The 21,240-nt window shown below is 51.2% G+C and overlaps 1 protein-coding gene across 4 annotated transcripts in view; it reads right to left on the minus strand.

The window, feature by feature from the left end:
* Positions 1-2,769: 2,769 nt before the first annotated feature.
* MARK4 (microtubule affinity regulating kinase 4) overlaps positions 2,770-21,240 on the minus strand; it is a 28,524-nt gene continuing 10,053 nt past the window's right edge. For 2 of the 4 annotated variants that reach the window (XM_045510590.2, XM_074369415.1), the window contains 10 exons: positions 19,456-19,692; positions 16,488-16,607; positions 15,932-16,031; positions 14,595-14,704; positions 14,328-14,487; positions 11,691-11,908; positions 9,466-9,569; positions 6,964-7,242; positions 5,694-5,738; positions 2,770-4,083 (listed from right to left, as the gene is read on the minus strand). In XM_045510590.2, the coding sequence (XP_045366546.2) occupies positions 3,747-4,083; positions 5,694-5,738; positions 6,964-7,242; positions 9,466-9,569; positions 11,691-11,908; positions 14,328-14,487; positions 14,595-14,704; positions 15,932-16,031; positions 16,488-16,607; positions 19,456-19,692 (1,710 nt within the window). In that variant the 3' untranslated portion in view covers positions 2,770-3,746. The other 2 variants (XM_074369414.1, XM_074369416.1) reach the window with 2 other exon arrangements.

Here is a 21,240-nt window from a genome sequence, read left to right on the forward strand (position 1 = left end):
AGCTTAGGCCCTTCCCAACCTTGGCTCCCAAGCACCTAATGCTCAGATCTCAAACATAGGGTCCACATGAGGGAGAAATAGAGGCCAAACAAGATATCTGAGACTTGAACTTGGCCCATGGGCCTCCAGTTTGAGACCTCCCTTGTATCTGATCATTAACTACCTTAACATGCTTTTCACCAGCTTCCTGTGTGGTCTGATGTCAGCCCTCTATAGCTGCTACCAGTCTTTTCAACTTCCCTTGCTTTGCTCAAGAACCTTCCAGGGCTCCCCACATCTAGAACACACTCCTGTCATTTGCGATTCTTGGAAGTCAAACAAGTGTGTGCCATCTGCTGAAGGCTCGTCTTTCCAGTTCTTTTCTCATGATTCCTCTATATGCTCTTTTGCTCCTTACACCCTGGCAAGTCCCACCTGTCTTTGCCCAAGCTGTTTCCTCCTCCAGATCAGGGCTTGGGTCAGAGCATCCCTGTGAAGTTTTTAGGGCTTGAACTTTTGGAGAGCTTGGTCCTGAGAAAGAGAAGGAAGGGGCCTTACGGGGTGGCTGTGAGAGAAGCATAAACATCTGAACATGTATGGGGTGTTGTCCACATCAATCACTTCTACTTGGCCCAATAGGCTGAGGCCTCCATCAGCAAGGGCATAGTGGGTTGGTCCCCAAAGAGACAGAGATTTCAGAAGAAATATGAGGCAAAGTTAAATAGAAGACAGAGCCCTCAGGGACCAGGAGGAGGCACTTTCTCAAACCTAAGTCACACAGGGCCCTTAGAGATCAAGAAATCTACTCTCCGTTTTACAGAGGGGAAACTGAGGTCCAGGGACGTCCCCAAGTTTTCAGAGAGATTACTGAAACAGAAAGGTTAGAAGAGACCCCAAAGGTTAAGGCACTCGGGCTTTGTAGACGTTGGGACATCCTCTACAATACTGTCCCCTGTGAAGATCCCATCACTAATCCCGGCTCCACCCTGAGGCCGCAAGGACCACACACACTCCAGCCAGTACAGTCTGAGGCGGCCAAACCCGCAGCCCAGGCACCTGCTGGCTACCATGCCTGGCCCGCTTATAAGCCTTAAGTCCACCGCTTCTCTCCCCACCTTCTGTCTCATCTCCACCTCCTCCCTATTCTTCTAACCTGTCTCCTTCCCTCCCTTCATGACACAAACCTGCCCCTGACTCTCTCTTACTCTCAACCTCACCATGGCTCCCCAGGTAGAAAGCCCTGGTGCCTCTCCACGACCTTCAAAGCCCTACCAGCATCTCCAGCCTCATCTCTCACAGTGACTCTATACTCACCCTGAGCCACGTACCATTTGCTGAAGGACCTGTACATGCTGCCACCGTACATGCTGTTTCCTCTGCCTGGAATGCACACCCCCCCGCAACACCACCGTGTCTAGTTAGCTGCTCATCATTTTCCCAGTCATAGCCAAGCTGCTCCTCCTCCAGGAAGCCCTCCCTGGCTAGGGCAACTGGCTCCCTCTGCACTCCCCCAGGACCTAGGCTCCCCTAAACTAGCCCTGCCCACTCTGGGATCATCACTGAGGACATAGTTGCCTCCTCCACTGGACTGTGAGCTGGGGCTGCCTTGGTCACCTCTGTGTCCTTAGCAGGCTGGGAGCCAAGGAAGCCCTCAGGGATTTAGATTTTGAGACAGGGTTGGTTCCCCCTACACACACCTCATTTTTCTACTGTCTCTCAGCAGAGCCCTATCCTGATCTTGCTCATGATAGGAATTCAGCTCTGCCCCAGATCCTGAATTTTTCACCCCTGACCAATCTTTACCACCCTTCATTTCTTGTTTGATTTTCCCATCAGCCCCGTGAATACAAGAGTTGACCCTACCATGCCCTCTACAGGCAACTGAGGCACAGTCTGAATAAGCCTCTGCTGACTAAGCTCAGCAACTCCCCCTGCCCCTGCCTGCAACCCTCCATGGCTCCCCAGGGCCCTCGGATTAAAGCCTAGCCTGCTCACAAGGCCCTGGGTGGAGGGCTCCTGCCCTCCTGTCCTGGACAGCCCGCTACTGCTTAAGTCTACTGTGCCTGCACTTCTCCTCTCCAGCTTATGCACCTTGACTTTTGCCTGGGGAACCTCCTCTAAGTCCAGCACTAGGGACAGGCCACTTCAGAGTCACAGTGACTGGTTCAGGGATGATCACATGATTTATATGGGCCAGTGAGAGTTGGTCTTGGGACTTTTGCTGGAAGTTGGCAATAAGGAACTTTTTGCTGCAACTAAGCTGGAAAGATGGAAGCTTGGAACTGCTGGGATCATCTTTGCCATCAGGAAGTACCAACTGGGTGAAACTACCAGGATGAAACTTACACCAAAAAAAAGCAGAAAGATGGCCTGCTGCCTGGACCCAGCCATACCTGAAGCCAGACACCCCTGGCCTACAAAAGAACACGAGCAAACAAACACCTTTTTGTCCAAGTGTAGATGGATTATTAGTCCTAATATAGCATTTCTCTTGCTAATTCTCCACCCACCCCCCAACACAGCAGCCACCCTGAAATTATCCAGTTCTCTGAGCTATACCATGCACTCCCACTTCCAGGCTTTTGTCCAGGGCTACCCGATACCTAGTCAACTCCTATTCATCCTTCAGAACCCAACTCCAACATCAGTTCCTCTGGAGTGCCTTCCCCAACCCCCTTCACTTTCTCTTCTGGGCTCCCCAGAGCAATGGTATCTCAAGTGTTTGTCCGAACCCATGTCCCCCAGAGACAGGGGCTCCCTATGACTCCGTGTCCAGCACTGGACCTGGCATGGAGTAGGCACCGGTCAATGACTGTTTATTGAATAAATGTACTACTGGAGTAAGAAGTGGCTTAGAGTCCAGTATAACATGTGGTGGGTATGTGAGTGGATGAACAGGGGTCCGATAGCGGAACTGCGCCTCGTGGATGAGGCCAAGTTCCGTCCTGCCCTCTTCCACAATCATCCTGGACCCTCATACCCCCACGACTCCCATTCTGCAAATGAGAAAACCGAGGCTCAGAAAGGTGAAGCCACTGGCCTAGAGTCACACACCTCCTCTTCATCTCACTTGCAGGTGAGGGCAGGGAAGGAAAACCCCAGGGTCAGCGTGGGGGAGGGGGGACTCTCCTAAGTTTATTGGGCAACAGGCTGCAGGTGAGGGGCTGACAGGAGGAGGGTGGGGGTGTAATAACTTAAAAACCAGAGGTGAGAGCGGCAGCTCCTCAAGAGATCTCTGCAGAGGGGAGGAGGTGAGGGTATTTACAAGGATTTGTACAAAGTGCCCCGCGCCAGCCTGGGGCAGGAATGGGGGGGTCCGAGCATCAGGGGAGCGGGAGGGGAAGGAATCTGCCTCTCTGACCCCCACTCCAAGCACCCCTTCAATTCTCCAGTCTTTAGGCTCAGCAACTCCCCTGCCCCTGCTCAAGGCCTAATTCTTGAGCTTTCGGGAAGAATGGAAGAGTATCCTGTTTCCCTTTCTGCCCCCGCCCTGTCCCCAAAGTTTCCTCGGGTGCCCCACGGCAGGGCGAGGTGGGGACAGGACTAGCTGGAGGCTCCAGGAAGGTGCCAGCTCCCCCTGCTAAGCCCCTTCGCTCTTCTCTCCTGCCCAGCGGCCCCGGCGGACAGCAGAGGGGACAATCTCTGCCCCCAAATTGATTCCGGGGAAACCGAGGTGATGGCAAAGGGAGAATCCCTTCCTTGACCCCTTTCCCTCCTGACAAAGCGAAGGGGACAAGGAAGAGGAGGGGACCCGGGGCCGTGGCGACTCAGAGCTCGAGGTCGTTGGAGATGCGGGTGACGAGGGTTCGGAAGGCCAGGGCAGTGCCTGCCACGTGGCGGAAGAGAACTCCGCGCAGGCCTGGCCGGGGCAGCTGGCAGACCTCCACTTCGAAGTGGGACAGGGGCTCGGGCCCGCCCGCACCCCCGTGCAGGCAGGCCAGCAGGAACGGCTGTGGCTGGCGGCAGCGGCAGCGGGCGGCCGCGGTGGCCTGGCGCAGAGCTGCCATCAGGGCCTCGGGTGGGCGCGAGCTGGTCAGCTTCACACTCCAGGGGAATCGGAGCAGCCGGGGGGCGGTTTCCGTTTGATCCCAAGGTAGATGGCCACTGAAGTGGGAAGATATTAGGGGTTAAAGATGGGAGAGACAAAGAAGGTCACCTACTGTTCCAACTTTGGGACAGACTCCTTGATGTGTCCTCGAAACCTCCTCTACCCCAGTGACAGTTTCAGCTGTACATACAGCTGCCCAGCTGGAGACTACATTCCCCAGCCTCCCCTGCAGCCAGGTGTGGTCTTGTCTCCAGATTCCCGGATGTGCATGGAAGTGACGAGCGCAACCCCACATCACCTCCTTCGAAGCAAACTGGATGCCCCACCTGTAAGGCTGCAGCATGTGCCAGCCCGACTGAAAATGACAGGGCTCCAGCGATGGGGATGAAACAGCCCCGGGCACCTGAATGACCTCATGGGACAGAGTGGCCCTGCCAGCCTGCCCTGCACATACGGTTTGTGTGAGGGAAGAAATTTATTTCTGTCTATATTTCGGGGTCTCTTTGCTATAGCAGCTCAGCTTGTTTCCTAATATATCCTTCTTCCAGTAATAGTCACTTTTCCTTTGGAGGACCAACCCTCCTCACTCTAGACTAAACGTTCTCACCTAGGAGCAGTACTGTCCCCCAAGGGATATTTGGAAATTTCTGGGGGCTTTCTGATTTTTACAATGTCTTGGGATGGGAGCACTGCTGGCATTTATTAGGTTCAGGAGGTGCAGGATTGATATGTATTCTGCAGTGTGTGAGAGGGCCTTGCCTAACAAAAAAGTAGACCTCTTCAAGTACCAAGAGTGTCCCCCTTGAGAAGCAGGGTGTATCTAGTCTTTCCGGTTTAGGTGGGGCTGACTGCCTCTCAGCTCCAAGGGTGAACACATGACTCAGAGCTGGGCAATAAGAGCATCCTCCCCCCACTGTGATTGGTTCTAAGATGAGCATCTGACCAGATCTGACCAATCAGAGTACTTGACCACTCTGGCCACAGGCATTGGTTTAGGGATGGACTGTGACCCAGTTCCAGCCAATGAGATTCAGTCCTGGGACTGTTAGAACTGCTAGGAAGGCTCTTTATTTCCACTGGGGTCTCTATGCTGGCATTGTGTCAAACTAAAGCAAACTTGGCAAAGTATGATGCCTGCTTTTGCAAACAGTTTTATTGGAACACAGCCACACCCACTTGTTTTTTTAATTGAATGTGGCTGCTTTTGTGCTACAATGGTAGACTTAAATAGGTGTGATGAATTATCTGGCCCTCATAAGTCTAAACTATTTATCATCTGGGGCTGTACAGATCACGTCTGCCATCCACTGGCCCAGAGCTGTCAGTAATCATTGTGCCTCACTGGATGAGAGGGGAAAGGAGATATGGTGACAACAGGGAGAGGAGTCAGTTATAGATGGAAGAGGCTGAAGTTTAAGATGGTCAAGGGATGATGCTCAGGGATGGGGGTGGAAATGAGAGGAAATCAATTGAGGGGTGGGTAACAGGAGCTAGCAGAGGAAGGAGGGTCATAGGTGCATTTCGGCAAGTTGACCTTGGGGATGAGGCTCAGGCCCCATTTAAGGGTCTGAGTGGGTGGTGGGGAGAGGTACTTACACAAGTGGGGTCTGAGGCAGGAAAAAGGGGAGGGGTTGGTGGGGCAGTCAGGGTAAGCAAATGCACTCACCTTGTGACCTCAGGTCCCCCGATTCTCTCAGGTTCGTCTGCGACCCTAGGGGAGGGGGGCAGAGTGTCTAATCTGGACATAGGGAGCCCCCTCCCCCAACCCACTGCCTCCAGGACTCTGGGCAGTCCCTGCCTCAGCCCCAGTCCCTCCCTTGTGGCTGGAGCTGGGCTGGAGAGGGCTGGGAGTCAGGATTTGATCTCCCTCTCTATGCCCAGAAGAGAAGCCCATTCTGAAATGGTTAGTGCAGGTTGGAGGAAAGATACTGAAGAATTTGGAAATCAAAAGAGAGGGTGGGGGTGGGCAGAGACACACACCTACATAAAGAAGGAGATAGACAGACACACGCACACACCCCTCCTTCATGCTGTGCTCAAATGACGCCTGAGCGAGTGAGGCCTGCCCCATTTAAAACTGCACCCTCCCTTCCCCACACCCCTGGCCCCCCTTCCCTGCTCTATTTTTCTCCTTAGTACTTGCCACTACCTGACAGTCTATATATTTTACTTATTTGTTATTTCTGTCTGGGTCCCCTACTAGAATGTCGGCTCTGCCTGGGCAGGGATTTTATCCAATTTGTTCATTGTACTCCAGAGTCCAAGATGGTGCCAGGCACACAGTAGACACTCAGTGAATAATAATAACAGCAAATATTTATAAAGCATTTCCCAAGGCAATATTCTAAGCTCAGTCCATGTACCACCTCACTTAGTTTGCACAACGACCCTGTGAGGAAGGTACTGTTATTAGTATCCCCACTTTACCAAAGAGGAAAGTGAGGCCCAGAGAGGTTGAGTCATCTGCTCCAGGTCACTCAGCAGAGCGGTGGTCTGAACCCTGAGGGTCTGGCTCCAACAGCCAGACTATTGTTTATTAACTGAGTGAATAAATGAACAACCAGAGCCCCCATACAGACCCCTTGCCCGACTCCCAGAACCCCCACCCAGAACCCCCATCCACCACATCTGCACACAAGTCAGACATGCAGACAGGGAGGCAGAGCCAGTGAAAGCAGAGGGTGGACAGGACTTACTGATCTTGGATCCCTGGGGCAGAGAGGCGCCCGAAACACAGCGGTTAGAGTTCTGCCGTTTAGAGGGATCGAGGGTAACCCTGCAGCATGAGGAGGGAGGTGAAGGGTGACGGAGGAGGAAGGAGAGGAGGAGGAGAAGGAGATGTCGGGGTACAGAAAGCAGAGCAGAGTAGAAGACAGGTTAGGCCCCATCAGCCCCCCTCACCCTGCTCCCCACCCCCCACATCCCGTGAGGCTCACCTTCGGGTCAGTTTAGAGGTCAGCTTGGTGAAGAGGTTGGTGGTGGGGCGGGGCCGCCCAGTGGGCAGGGGCGTGGCCTCATGGGCCAGTGTGGGAGAGGCAGGGGGTCCATTCTGCACGCCCCCACCTCCCCCGCCCCCTGCCCGCCTGTCTCGGACCTGGCCACCGTGGAAGGTGCTGCGGATGGTGGAGCCACGTGCCAGGCGGCTCCGCTCCCCTGATGGGGGAGCCAGGCTGTGACTGGAGGGGGAGGCGGGGGGCACCCGTGGGGCACCCGAGCTGTGGGCAGAGAGGTACAAGTCAGGGTGGGGCCTTGAGGCAGGCCAAGTCCCCCATCCCTCTGATTCTTCACTGCTCTGTCCTGAGATCAGAAATCTCAACCAACCTGGAGCTCAGAGACGAGGCTGCCATGTACAGTTGCGCAGGCTGTGTACTATACAACCCTAGTAGTATTTTACTGACTCTTCCCCTCTCCTAAGTCATCCTTCCTTCAAACCGTCCTTTCTTCAAATTCTACCTCCTCCAAACTGTCCCCTATCCCAGCTCTCTTTGCTCCAAACTCAGCAATTGAATAGATTCAGGTGTATTTTTGGATGAATCCCTCGCCATCCAAGCCTCAGGAACGAAACCAACTGTGAAAACACTTGGCTCTCTGAACTTTTATTATTCAAACATGGGAAAGGAATAGATGTGAACATCAAAGGGACCTACACTGATTATAAAAATTTTTCAATAGGTGAAAATAAAGTGGAAGGAACCCTTTTCCTAACTCTCTCAAGATGCCGTGTTGGCAGAGGTGGCTCTACTATCCCAGGACCCTCCTCCAGCCCCTCTGACCCTCCCAGTCCTGGTAGCACAAGTCAGATTTCCAATTTCTATCCTTCCAGGGACCCCAGGATGAGCCTAGATCTTAAACAAGGAGCCCTGACTGACAGATGCTACTACCTCTCCCCCAGAATCCATCCTCCTTGTTTGACATTTAGTAACCAAACCCCTTAGAGTATGAGAATTGCACATGGCTGCTGAGTCAGAGACTACATTTCCCAGCCTCCTTTGCAGCTAGGAGGTGGTCATGTGACCATGCTCTGGCCAATAAGATATGAGCAGAAGTGCTTTGTACCATTTCTGGGTCATGTCTCTAAAAAAGAATGCAGTTGGCACTCCACTTTCTTTCCACTCTTCTTGCTGGTTGGGAAATGGTAGAAACTGGTGCAGTGGCCTCAGATCAGGAGCTGCAGCCTCATGTTAGGATGGGCAGAATCAACCTGAATCCTTGGAAGACCTTGCCTCCTACCTCTTGCTGGTTACATCATAGAGGACTAAACCTCCATCTCATCCACTGCACCCTGGGGGTCCCTTCATTGCAGCAGTGGCTCTCTACACTGACTATACACTGTCTCTTGACCAGAATACATAGGAGGCCATATATTACAGTGGTTACAAGTACAGCAGTCAGTCTGGAATCTTTGCTCCTTGACTTACCAGCTGTGTAGCCTTGGACAAATTACTTAACTTCTCTGTGCCTCATTTCCTCAGCTGTAAAATGGAGATACTAGGATCGACCTCATAGAATTGTTAGGGGGATTCAACCAGCTACCGTACTAACAGAAGTGCTTTGCGGTTATCTCTTGATAAGAGTTAGCTATTACTTTTTTAAATTTAATAACCACAAAAAAGTTCTTGCTTATTGAATGCCTACTGTGTCTCAGACTCTGTGCCAGGCACAGGACACACTTGATCTCCACTGGATCCCTCTAGTGGGGTTTGGAGGCAGAGAACATCAACCCCATATTACACAGGAGGAAACAGAGGCTCAGACACTTGCTGAAGGTCACTCTGCTAGCAGTGTCAGGCAAGATGCAAACTCAAGAGCTGAGGAGCCACAGAATCACTGGTCTCAACCACTCCATTACCCAGCTCCACCAAAGAGTAACACCCGCATCCATTTATCAGGTGCTTCCCAGAATGCACCTCGGTGTCACGCCCTATAGTCCTGGTGGGCGGGAGGGTCATTACCCTGAAGCCTGCCCCACTCCTGGACTTGAACTGTGATGGGAACCAATTCCTTCCCTTTTTATGCTCCAGCCAGTCTGCACTGGTTTCCCTCACTTGCCAGCTGAAAGAGACCGAACAGACTCAGGCAAATCGGTTTGAAACCCAGCCAACCAGAGGATGTTGAAGCTGTGACATTCTGGGGCTTCTCTCAAGTTCTAAAAATGGATCATTCAAAAAAAAAAAATCAACTCAGGTTCCCAAGACTCGTAGGCAGAGAATGGGGCAGACTGCTTTCCTGGTGCTGATGACTAGTTAATTAAGCGGGGAGGCTTTACAGGGGGGTCTGGGGTGGGGGAACATGGGTAGAGTCCGCCAAAGGAAGGGCAGACACACAGACTCCTCAGTACCCAGGGAAACGCCCTCCCCACATCTATCATCTTAGATTCAGGGGGGCCCTGCTCACCTACACCCCACTTCTCCCTCCCCATTGCTGCCCTCCCTCTATACCTGTTTTCTTTGCCATTTGGCAAAAGGGATGGGCGCTCAGCCCCTGGGCGTTCTGTGCAAACGTAGGTGTTTCTGCGGGTCATCATGCTGGGAGGGAGGCTGTTCTGTAAAAGAAAAGGCCAGGAGGGGAGTGAGGGGGCACAGGAAACCCCTTAACTCCTCCATTTTACCCTCTCCGGCCTCCCTTGTTTGGAATGAGGCAGGGGTCTGTGTGTGACCTGAAAGCGAGTAGGTGATGGTTTACTTTGGCTAAAGAGATGAAAGGTTAGTGGGCCATCCCAGCGATCCAGGCTGAGAGGCACAGGAAGCCTTGGCGCTAGGAGGAGAGAAAGTCTGGGAAAGTTCCCAGGGGGCAGCCTCGCCCACCTCTCCTCCCCCAGCTCTCCCCGACCTCCAGCCACGTCAAACTTTTAAACACACTTAATCACGCCACACTGTCTTTTCTCTTAAAGGCCTTTGCACAGGCTGTCTCATCTGCTTGGGTATCCTAGGTATCTTTCAGGTGTCAGTTCATAATATATCCCCACCCTGGCCCTAGGCTGAGTCAGGTCCCTCCTCTGGGCTCCCTGATGCAGCCCTGGTCACTCTGTACTGACCACTACTGTCCACAGACACGTCTACACCCCGCACCGCACTGTGAGCTCTCTGAGGATAGGAGTAACTTAACAGGATTCTGTTGCCTCATTGAATATGCCCCTTTCTTTCCTCTGGAAGTCTAAGATTGGCATTCTTTCTTCCTTCAAAATTTGGAAGATTTTACCCGTTTAGGGCCATCTGGGTCTGGAATTTTCTTTATGGAAAAGTGTTAAGACTGTTCAGGTTTTCTGTTTCTTCTGTGTCAGTTTTGGTTAACTCTGTGTGTAAAGACATTTGTCCACTTTGTCCAAGTTGTCAGATTTATTGGCATGAAGTAGTTCCTAATACCACCTTACTATCTTTTTATGTTAGAACAAAGTTCTCTTTTTCATTTCTGATAGTGGTAATTCGTGTTTGCTGTCTTTTTTCTTAATCAGCCTTGTGAGAGGTTCACTGATTGTATTAATCTTTTCAAAGAATCAGCTGTTGGCTTTGCTGATTTTCTCTAGTGCACATCGGTGTCTCCTTTATTGATCTTTTCTCTTTATAATTTCCTTCCTTTTCCTTTTTTGGGGGGATGGGGTATAATTTGCTGTTCCTTTCCTAGTTCCTTAAAGTGTGGGTTTATTGTGAAGTGACAATAGCTCTCATTCGTTGAGTGCTTACTGAGCCAGACATCATGTAAAGTACTTTAGGTACAAGATTGTACAAAATCCTCCCAGCAACCCAAGTTCTTTGATAAGCTCATTTCACAGGGTGGAATCCTGAAGCTCAGGAGGGGCAGTTACTTGCTCAAGGTCACACAGCTCATCAGTGTAACTCAAACTCTGAGCTATGTGGCTTCGGCAACCTGGTCACCTTCCTGTAACCTGCTACCACCTTTGTCTCCTAATGCTAAGGATATTCTGGTTCCTCAGCTTGTATTATATCATTCTAGGGAGCTGCAGAAGCAAGAAAGCCAAATACTACATTCCCCAGAATCCTCTGCAGCTCATGTCCTGGATATAAATGGGTTCTGCCATTCTTTGCACTCGTGAAGATCTGGAAGGTGGAAATGGGGTGGCAGCTGCCTCCTTGCCCCTTTGACTTCTGCTCACACAGAGACAAAGGTCTTCGCTTCAGCAGGGCATCAGTGCTGCTGTTCCAGACCTCTGGGCAGCAAGAGGCTCTTCTGGTGGAGGATGAAGTTTCTGCGTCTTGTACTGCAGTCCTGACTGTGTGTTCATGAATTCAACAGACTAGAGGCAGCCTCAGAGGTAGCAGCTCCCTGGGTGGGTCAGTTCTGCTGTGGCGATATGTCATTCTTGTAGGTCATGCTTACAGCCTGCTCTTCTAGCTTCTACAATTTTATTAGCACCACACCTAATTCCCTGTATTAAATCCTCCCTGTCAAAAGCACACAGATTGCTTCTTTCTGACACTGAATGCTAAGTTATACACTAGAATCAAGCACAAGCTCAGGCAGAGACAGCACTAAATAAACGCCTGTCAAATGAATGACTGGATAGATGCAACAAGGAATCCTGTGTGATGGTCTGAGGAACAGGATGGGAAACAGCAAAGTCTGAAAAACATGACCTAGGTGGCATCTGCAGGCTGGGCCATGAGCGGTCGGATCCCTGGCCCCGCCCCCCAGCCCCACCACTCACAGGGGTGCTCGTGCTGTCCTTCCGCCGCTCTGGGATCTCTGCCTTGTTGGGGTTGTGGGCACTGCTGACCATGGGGCTGGAGGGGGGCAGCCCTCGGCTCCCACTCCCTGCGGCACTGCAGCTTGCCTTCCGGCCTGGCAGGCGCTCCTCCTTCAGCTCCGTCTCCCCCGTGCTGGTCGGGCTGCGCTTGGGGTGCAGGGGTGCAGGGGATGGGCCACCTGGTGGAGGGAGAGGACAGTTAGGAAAAGCCAGAACCTACTCTGGAACCTTAGAATTCTTCACGTAGGCTTCAACCTCTGCGTAGGCCATTCTGACAAATTCTGTCAAAGTGACACATATATACTGACCCAGAAGCTCCACATAAATGACATGACGCACATACAGGTTACTCACTGCATCCTTCTTTTTTTTAAGGCCAAAAGATTGGGAGTAGCCTAAATTCCCCTTAACATGGGTACAACTAAATAAGTCAAGATACTGCCAGAGAATGGAATACTACGCAGTTATAAAGAAGGTTCCAATGTAGAATGGTGTTTAAGCAGGCTGTGAAGTAGAAAAGGCAAGGCAAGGCATGAGGTCTGCAGTGTGCTATCACATGCATAAAAAGGAGAGAAGCGTATATCTATCTATATCTATTTATCTATACTTGTTTAAAAAGGAATGTTGCCAACAGGCTATCACTTCTATTAAAAGGGGAGAATATGTCTTTACAGTATATTAATCTATTAATATTATATTTACACATCATTGTACATTTCTTCTTTCTCTCTCCTTCTTTTCACATCTGTCTCTTTAAATATTTAAATATGAGTTAAACGTCTCTAAAAGAATCCACGTAAAACTGGCCACAGTAGCTGGCTCCGAGGAGAACTGGGAGCTGGGAGGTATATAGAACAAAGACTTTTTTACTGTCTATTCTTTTTGTGCAGTCAAGTTTTGAAGGATGTGACTGTGTTAGTTTCAAAAACAAAACAAAACAAAACAAATTTGGTCGCTTAGAACATCTTGGGAATTATGGTAATGACCTGAAAATATCAATTAAGTCTAACTGTTGCATTGTGTCATTTGGGAATTTACGGTTCTAGAACCAAGGGGTTAAACATGTTCTAGAACGTCAGACAGTCAGAACTTCTGTGTGTTAAATCCTCAGGAAACTTAATACTTAAGAGTCCCAGAACCATAACAAGCTCTACAGCGATGGATGCAGGACACCCATCACCCATCCTTCATCCCGAGAACCCTGGAACCCAGAAAGTATCTATGAGGGGATTTTAAAAGGTTACCATGTTCTAATCACAGGATACTGGAGTCACAAGCTTCGTAGGGACTTTCTGGGCCAATCTTGCTATTTTATAGGTGGGGAAAGGAGACCCAGCGGAGGGGAACGGCTTGACCATCCAGAACCATGCATTTCCTGCCCAGGACGGGTGCCAAGCTGGCTGAACGTTGGCAGTTCCTCCCTTGTTAAACAGAGTTACCAGATGACCCAGAAATCCCACTCCTAGTTCTTTGCCCAAGAAGAATGAAAACACAGATCCACACAAAAACTTGTACATGAATGTTCACAGCAGTGTTATTCAGGATAGCCAAAGGTGGCAGCAACTCAGATGTCCATCAGTTGATAAACAAAATGCAGTATATCCATGCAGTGGAATATTTGGCAATAAAAAGGAATTAAGTATCAATCCACGCTAAAATGTGGATCAACCTCGACAACATTATCCTAAGTGAAAGAAGGCAGACACAAAATATCCAGAATAGGGAAATCTATAGATTGAAAATAGACTTGTAGTTGTCAGGGGTTGGGGGTTGGAGTGGATGGGGGAGTTGAGATCAAGGGCTAAGGGTTGTGGGGTTTTTTCTAGGGTATTGACATTGCTCTAAAGTTGATCGTGGTGACGGATGCACAACTCTGAATATACTAACGCCACAGAATTGTACCCTTCAAATGGGTGAACTGTCTGACATATATGAATTCTATCTCAATAATGCTGTTTAAAAAAATAGTGGGGAGGAGTAATATTTGATGAAGGTTAGCTAAGAGGCCTCTTGGAAGGTCCCATGCCTCACTGTGGTGGTGGTGGGTCCATTCTTTTTATGCAGAGGGTGAGCTATCTGTCAGGTGTAGAATGTGGGGTATAATCAGGTGTCTGCCCAGCTCCTTTTCACTAGTAAATGTGGAGGAGAGGCTGAAGGGCAGGTTCCTGGCAGTCATTTTGTGCAAAGTGTCCTCCTGTGTCCTAGTCAAGTAGATTAATCCCAACTGGACCCTGATATCAAGTGGACTAAAGAGATTTTTAGCTACTATTTGAGCTGGTCTCTAAAACCAAGTTACAAGGAGTTGACAGACTGGGGAAAAGACACCATGCGATAGATAAGAAAGAAAGGAAAAACCAGATGAGCAGAGAAGAAATAAGACACAGAGAGTGTCTGCTTTTCCAGTTTCTAACCCCTTCCTGAGCCTGGCTGTTTCCAAGTTCCATTCAATGTCCCCACACCTTTATAAGACATTCCTCCCTTCACCGCAGTGAGCTTGAGCAGGTTTTTGTTGCTTGCCAGCCGGAGAACCCTGATGTAAGGCGAGCCTGAGGCCTTAGGGCCAGGGATGGCATGTGAGGGAGTGGGGCTGATACTCACAGAAGTCGCTATGCCTGCGCTGGCGGTGGTAGGTGGAGGAGGAACTCCGCTGCCCTTTGCTGTGGCTGGTGCCTTTGCTGGAGCTTGTTCCATTGGTAGTGTCGCTGGGCGCCCGCACCCGTGCCAGGGCCAGCCCTGGGGCGCCCCGGTCCCCACCCTCCTGCAGGAAGATGACAGATGAGGAGCTTCAGCCCCTATCCCTTCTGTCCCAAGAAGGCCCTCCACCCGGAGCATCGCACATCCCAGATGTCCCCGACGCCTTCTCACCTCAGTCTTCCTGCCCAGCAGGAGGTAGGTGGCGGTCACTTCGTTGTACTTCTGGCTGGTCAAGGCCTCTTTGATTTCTTCCCGTGTGTAGCCCATACCCACCATCACCTCTGGGAGAGGGGGATGGAGAGGAGGTTCAGTCTCCCCAGACCCTTCCCTTCCACCTGTTTGTGCATCACGTGGCAACACTCGCTCTTTCGCCTGTCTAGTGTCCATCCCCGTCTGCCAGAGCACCCTAACTTTCCTGGGAAGAACATTGCTTCCCCACTCAAATCACCTGGTGGACTCCTGCCTGCTCCAAGCCCCAAGGGCAGGCATATAACCCAGGTCTGGCCAGAGTGTTCCATCCCCAAGGTCAAACTGATTGGATCAGGGATAATCAATGAGCACCACCCTGGGGTTTCTACTGGAACATTAGGAAAATGGTTCTCTTCCTTCAGCGGCGTCCAGGCCACTGGGATGTGCTGTTGCCAGCTTGCTCCTAGGGGGAAGAGCTGCCTGGGAAAGAAGTCACCACCGAGAATATCCCCCAACAACTGCCTCTGAGCACCAGGATCCAGCTGTCCCTGAAGGCTGGCACACCCCGGCCTTTTTAGCTACGTGAATGAATGACTTCACTTTTAGGTTAAATCACATGAAGTTGCTGGTATTGACAATTTTTGAGCTATGAAAATGGCAATTTCATGTGGTTCAACCTATTATTATTATCTGGCTTAAGCCAGAATGGCTTTGGTTTCTGTTACTTGCAACCGTAAAGTCCTGATGAACACAGCCAGATCTGATGGTGGCCTCAGTTTCCTCAGCTGCAGAATGAAGGTTACTGGGTGGTTCCTGAGGGGCTCTTCCAGGGCTAAGGCTTTAGGGGTCAAGGGTTTGAGGGCTCCAGGCTGAAGGGATTAGGATTAAAGAGGTGGTGGGTGAGGCACGTGCCAAGGTGGGAGTTTTCCTCAAACATGCAGATTACTGATGGCTTTGCCCAAGCTCTAATGGAAGCGATCTGTGATTTCGCATGTCTTAACAAAGCTAACACACAACAGCACTTATTGCACGCCTCATAAAAGTGCTTTACGTAAATGCATTTATTTACATTCATAACACATCTATGAGGCTCTATGATTATCCCATTTTACAGATGAGGAAACAGAAACACAGAGAGGGGAAGCCACTTGCTCAGAGTCACACAGCTAGAAAGTAGCAGGGCAGGGACTGGAGCCCAGATGTCTTTGCTCTCCCTAATTGCCTTGCAAACTTCTCTGACGTGCTAACCAAAGGGGCAGGTGCTGGGCAGCTCCCACCCCCAGGTCCGTGGCCGTGGCTCTGCTCTCCCTGACCCTCACCGATTCGCTTGGTGTCCCCGAAGTCCTCCTCGGGCTCTGTGTATGGCTTCAACTCCTCACCCTCATAGCCGATGTTGATCCACTTGTCTTTCATGATTTGCTGCAAGGATCAGGGGCAGGACAGGGAGGGGGAAAGAGCAATGTCAGAAGAAACTGGGAAAAAGACAGCTCCCCACCTCCCAGGTGGGCCCCCAAATGGGGCTACCTGCCCTGCCCCCACCTCCAAGGCCTAAGACCCCAAAATTGAGGACTTCCTGAGAGCTAGCACCTCCTCGCCCCACCCCCCTCCCCCCAGCTGGAGCCTCCCGATGCCACGCTTCCTCCTCTGCATCATCTGGGTCCCCGCCACCCTGTAATCATCCTAGGAGCTCATTAGCTAATTACTGGCACTTCGGGGAGTGGGCGAGGCTGTTGGGGGGATGGCGTCAGGACGGGTCTGGGAGACTTTCCCTGGGATGCCTGTCCCCCCTCACCTTCCAGTAGTGGATCTTGATGGCAGAGGAAGAGTGTCGGCCAAGAAGGCTATGATGGGACGGTTGTGGGGCTGGGGGCTTACCTCGAGAGTACAGCGTTTAGCTGGGTTCAGCACCAAAAATCTCCGCAGGATGCTCTCACAGTCTGTTGACATGTAGAAAGGGACTCGGTACTTCCCTCTGAGGACTCGCTCGCGCAGCTCCTGGGGGGACGCGGTTACTGGGGGAGGAGGTCACCCCACCTCCCTACCGTTACTCACACACACACACACACACACACACACACACACACACACACACGCACACACGCTCACTCATTTTTCTCCCAATCCCCCGACAGACATGACAGGAACTACATGTCCCAGCCCTGATGATGTGGGAAACACCCCACCACCTTCTCTTGACCTCAGTTCCCACCGGTAAAATGGGAACGCCGTACTTGCTGCAACAGTTTTCAAAAAAAAGTTTGTTTTTCTTAAAAGTGATATACTTTTTCACTCTGAGGACATCTTACGGAGAAGGTGAATTTTATAAGCCAGATAGGAGGGGAGGTGGGCAGGTAAGCCAGCCTCTGGGGCCTCAGTTTCCTTATCTGTAAACGGGGATCACAGGACCCGCTTCCCAGACTGGAAGGGTACCAGTGAGCTAGCAGAAGTCAATGCCTCACACAAGCCGTGCCCAGAGCAAGCGCTTTTTAAAAATTACGTTGATGTAAGGGGAAGAGAGCAGGGGCATCACCCACCCCAACCCCATGCCTGTCTTTCTAATGAGCTTTGAGGCCCTGGAAGTCTCAAAGGGTCGGCACTGATTTATATGCTGGCTTTTTTTTTAATGGCCTTTTATGAGGGGCTTGGCCAAGGCTGCGGCACACCGGAGAGGGCCCCTCCCATCCTGAATAAAGAACTGAGGGAGACAGAAAATGGAGGCGGTGTGAATGGAGGAAGGGCTCTCCCGGCGTGGAGCCCTCTGCGGGGGACTGGGCGGGAAGCTCCCTGTGGGGGAGGGCCTTCTCCTAAAAGGGTTGGATGAGACCTGTGTCTGGGGAGCCTTCTGCATCTGAGGAGGATCATTACAGACCCAAGGGTCGTGAATATTTAATAGGAATGAGTATTGATTTCAGAGCACTCACCCTGTGCCAGGCAGCATTCTAAGTGCTTCACACATATTACATCTGGGTTCACAAGGATGCTGTGAAGCACAGTTATGATGCCCATTTTCCAGATGAGGAGACTGAGGCCCAGAGAGAGGTTAAATCACTTGCTCTGGGACTGTGCAGCCAGAAAATGTCAGGGCCAAGGTTCAAACCCAGGCAGTGGGGCCCTGGAGCACATGCTGAGTAACCACCGCTCCATGTGCCTCTGTCATGGGATGCTGAGATGGTCATCAAGCCACTGACACCACCACCAGAGCATCTCCCGAGTGTGATACTCTGGCCAGATGCCAGGTCCTGGGAAGGGCCTTACACATCTAGTCTGGCTGTAAGTGTCCCCATCTTATAGGAAGGGACTTGCTCAAGGTTACTCAGCAAGGAAATGACAGAGGTGGGATCTGTCCCCGGCCACGTGTCTCCTTCGCCCAGCCAGGCTTGGGGTGCCTGGTGGGGAAACCAGGAAGCAGGAGGTGACAAGGGCCAGGGGCAGGTGATGCTGGCTGCTCCTCATGGGCCACATCCAGCAGACCTAAGCATTCCTGCCGCAGAATTTCCACCCAAAACACACCCCTGGATCACAATCGTGAGGAAACACTGAGGAACCCAGACCCAGGGAGATTCTTTCTGCAAGATGACTGGTCTGAAATCACTGCCATACCACAAAAGACAAAGAATGGCGGAGGAATTGTTCCAGATGAAACTAAAGAGACAAGACAACCAAATGCAATGCAAGAGCCCGAGTGGATGCTGATGCAGGAGAAAAAATAGCTACCAGGGATATTCTTGGGACCACTGATGAAACCTGAGTAGGGGCCGTGGGTAAGAGGCTGGGACTGCATCAACGCTGGATTTCCTGAGCGTGATCGTGGATAGGAAAATGCCCCGTCTCAGGAGATCCCTGCTGGATGCAGCCTTGAGGGATAAAGGGACATTGTGTCTGCAACTGACTCCCGCGGGTTCCATCAGTTAGAGCGATGACGATATCACGTGCACATACAGACACATACAGCCCACGTGGCCACGTGCTGGCAATCGGAGCAACTCCCGAAAGGTACCACCTGTCCTCTGTTCTAGTCTTACAACCTCTCTGTGGACCAGCAATGTTTCAGAAAAAAAAAGTTCAAAGGACAAAAACAGCACCCAAACATTACAATGCACTCCACGCTTCCCACCCTCTTCCATAGAAACAGCCAGCATCTACCATCTTATGTATTTTGCTTGTTTATTTTACTTTCTGCCTGGCTCTGCTGCAAGAATGTTGGTCCACGAGGGCAGCAATTTTTGTTTATTTGTTTGAAGTGCACAGTTCAACGGTTTTTAAGTATATTCACTGAGTTGTGCAACCACCACCACAATCAATTTCAGAACATTTTCATCACCCCCCAAAAACCCCTGTACTCCCAATTCCCCCTCCTCCCTAGACTCAGGCAACCACTAATCTGCTTTCTGTCTCTGTGGACTGGCCTATTTGTGCACATTTCAGAGAGACGGAATCCACAGCGGGTGGCCTTTTGTTACTGGCTTTTCCCCCTTAGTCTGTTTTCGAGGATCACCGCTGGTGAAGGGATTTCTGTCTCTTTTGCTCATATCCTGTCTGCAAAACTCAAAACAGAGCCTGACCCATGGACAGCAGATCATAAATATGTATGGAGTAAACGAGTGAGGGAGCAGGATTTGAACCCAAGCCTGCCAGCTGCCAAGCCCGAGCCCTGAACCCTGAAACAGCACAGTCCACTAGGGCTGGCCGCACAACTGTGGGGACATGGTCCAGCCTGACCCCCATCTTGCCGTGTGACCTTGGTCCTGCCTTTCTGTGGAGGAGGTGCTTGCCAGGGATGGAGCCGGATTGTGAGGGCAGGAGAGACCCTCCCGGGGGAGTGCCAGCCCTGCCAGCCCAGCACCTTGAGGTTGTGCCCATCGAAAGGCAGGGAGCCGCTGACGAGGGTGTAGAGGATAACGCCGAGGCTCCAGATGTCCACCTCCGGCCCGTCGTACTTCTTGCCCTGGAACAGCTCCGGGGCAGCGTATGGGGGGCTCCCACAGAACGTGTCCAGCTTTGAGCCTAACGTGAACTCATTGCTGAAGCCAAAATCGGCGATTTTGATGTTGGCCTCGGCGTCTAGCAAGAGGTTCTCAGCCTGCAAGGCAAGGAGAGGGCAGAGGGTAGATGTGGGCTGGGGACAGGAGCCAGCCAGCCTGGCCAGACAGTGGCCCTGTCCTTTACTACCTGTGTAACCTCAAGCAGTGACTTTACCTCTCTGGGCCATTTCTTCATTCAAAAATGGGGATAACTGGGGGCGGAGGCAGGACATAGCTCAGTGGTAGAGCATGTGCTTAGCATGCACAAGGTCCTGGGTTCAATTCCTAGTACCTAAAAATGAGGATAATCATTGTCCCGACCTTACAAGGATGTCTGAGGATTAAGTGAATTAATCCATGCAAAGGCCTAGAACAAAATTTCATACCCTGTAAGTGCTAAGAACATTAACTATTATCATCCCGTGGGATCTGCAGAGCTGGAGGCCCTCAGGCAAACTCCTGCCCGCTCTGAGCCTCAGTTTCAGCAGAAAAAAAAATGAGGACCAATTGCTCAAGACCCATAAAAATGAAGTCATTTTATACAATAGTTACTGTTCACCTACTATGTGCTGGGCTTTTAGACAATCATTTGTAAGAGTGGCTATATAACGTGGGGTTAAAGGGTAGAGTCTGGAAGAATCCCAGCTCCATCACTCACTTGCTGTGTGACTTTGGGTGGATTCCCGGACCTTTCTGTGCTTCAGGTCTCTATGAGTAAACTGCGGGTGACAATAGCACCTGCGTCATAGGCAGTGGTGGGGTTAAGCAGAAAGTGCTTCCCACGGCATATGGGACAGAGTCAGCCCTCAGTCAATACTTCAAATTGTTATGACGTTTTGTCTGTTTTTGGAGGCACGTGTTCTTGTATTTGCCATTTCGTGGGAGAGGAAACTGAGGCTCAGGGAAGCCACCTCATGCCCAGAACAAGAAAGTGGAGGAGCTGGAATCCAAATGAGGCCTGCCAGCTCCCTGGCTTGAGCAGGGAAGGAGCCTCCAGCATCCCGCCTCTTCCAGCTTTCTGACTACAAATGGACGCACCAACCTGCCCTTCAAAATGCTGCCCAGGCCCGGACCATCCCAACCACAGCCCTTCCCTGGCCCAGCGTCTCTGGCTTCCTTCCAGTCTGCCTACATTCTGGTGTATTTTGGTACCACCCTTCCCCACCTCTGACCCAACAAAGGGGCAGAACCCACACCGACACACACTTAAGAGGGATCTTCCCCAAACCTCAATCTCCAGCCATCTGTCTTGTTCAGGGGTGACATTTCCCTCGGTGGCATTTCAGGCTCCATAGTTCAACCCCAACCTCACTTCTGGGTTGGTTCGGGTGGTTGGGCCCCTCCTTGCACTAACCAGAGCCCCCAAACTCCCTTTTAGCCACTTCCAGGACCCTCCACCAGGGGGCGTGCCTCTTTCAGGTTGGTTGCAATGGATCGCATCCCTGCAGGGCAAACTCAGAAGACGCTAAGGTGCTTCCTCAGTGGTTTGGAGGGAGGTGGGGGAGCTGGCAGGGCATTATCGGAGAGACAGTTGTATTTAGAAACTTCTTCAGCAACTTGACAGTGGAATTTCATGTTTTTGAATCTAGTAATAATAATAATCAAAA

The sequence above is a fragment of the Camelus bactrianus genome, chromosome 9 (assembly GCF_048773025.1).
Source record: "Camelus bactrianus isolate YW-2024 breed Bactrian camel chromosome 9, ASM4877302v1, whole genome shotgun sequence".
In the NCBI taxonomy this organism is placed as follows: domain Eukaryota; kingdom Metazoa; phylum Chordata; class Mammalia; order Artiodactyla; family Camelidae; genus Camelus; species Camelus bactrianus.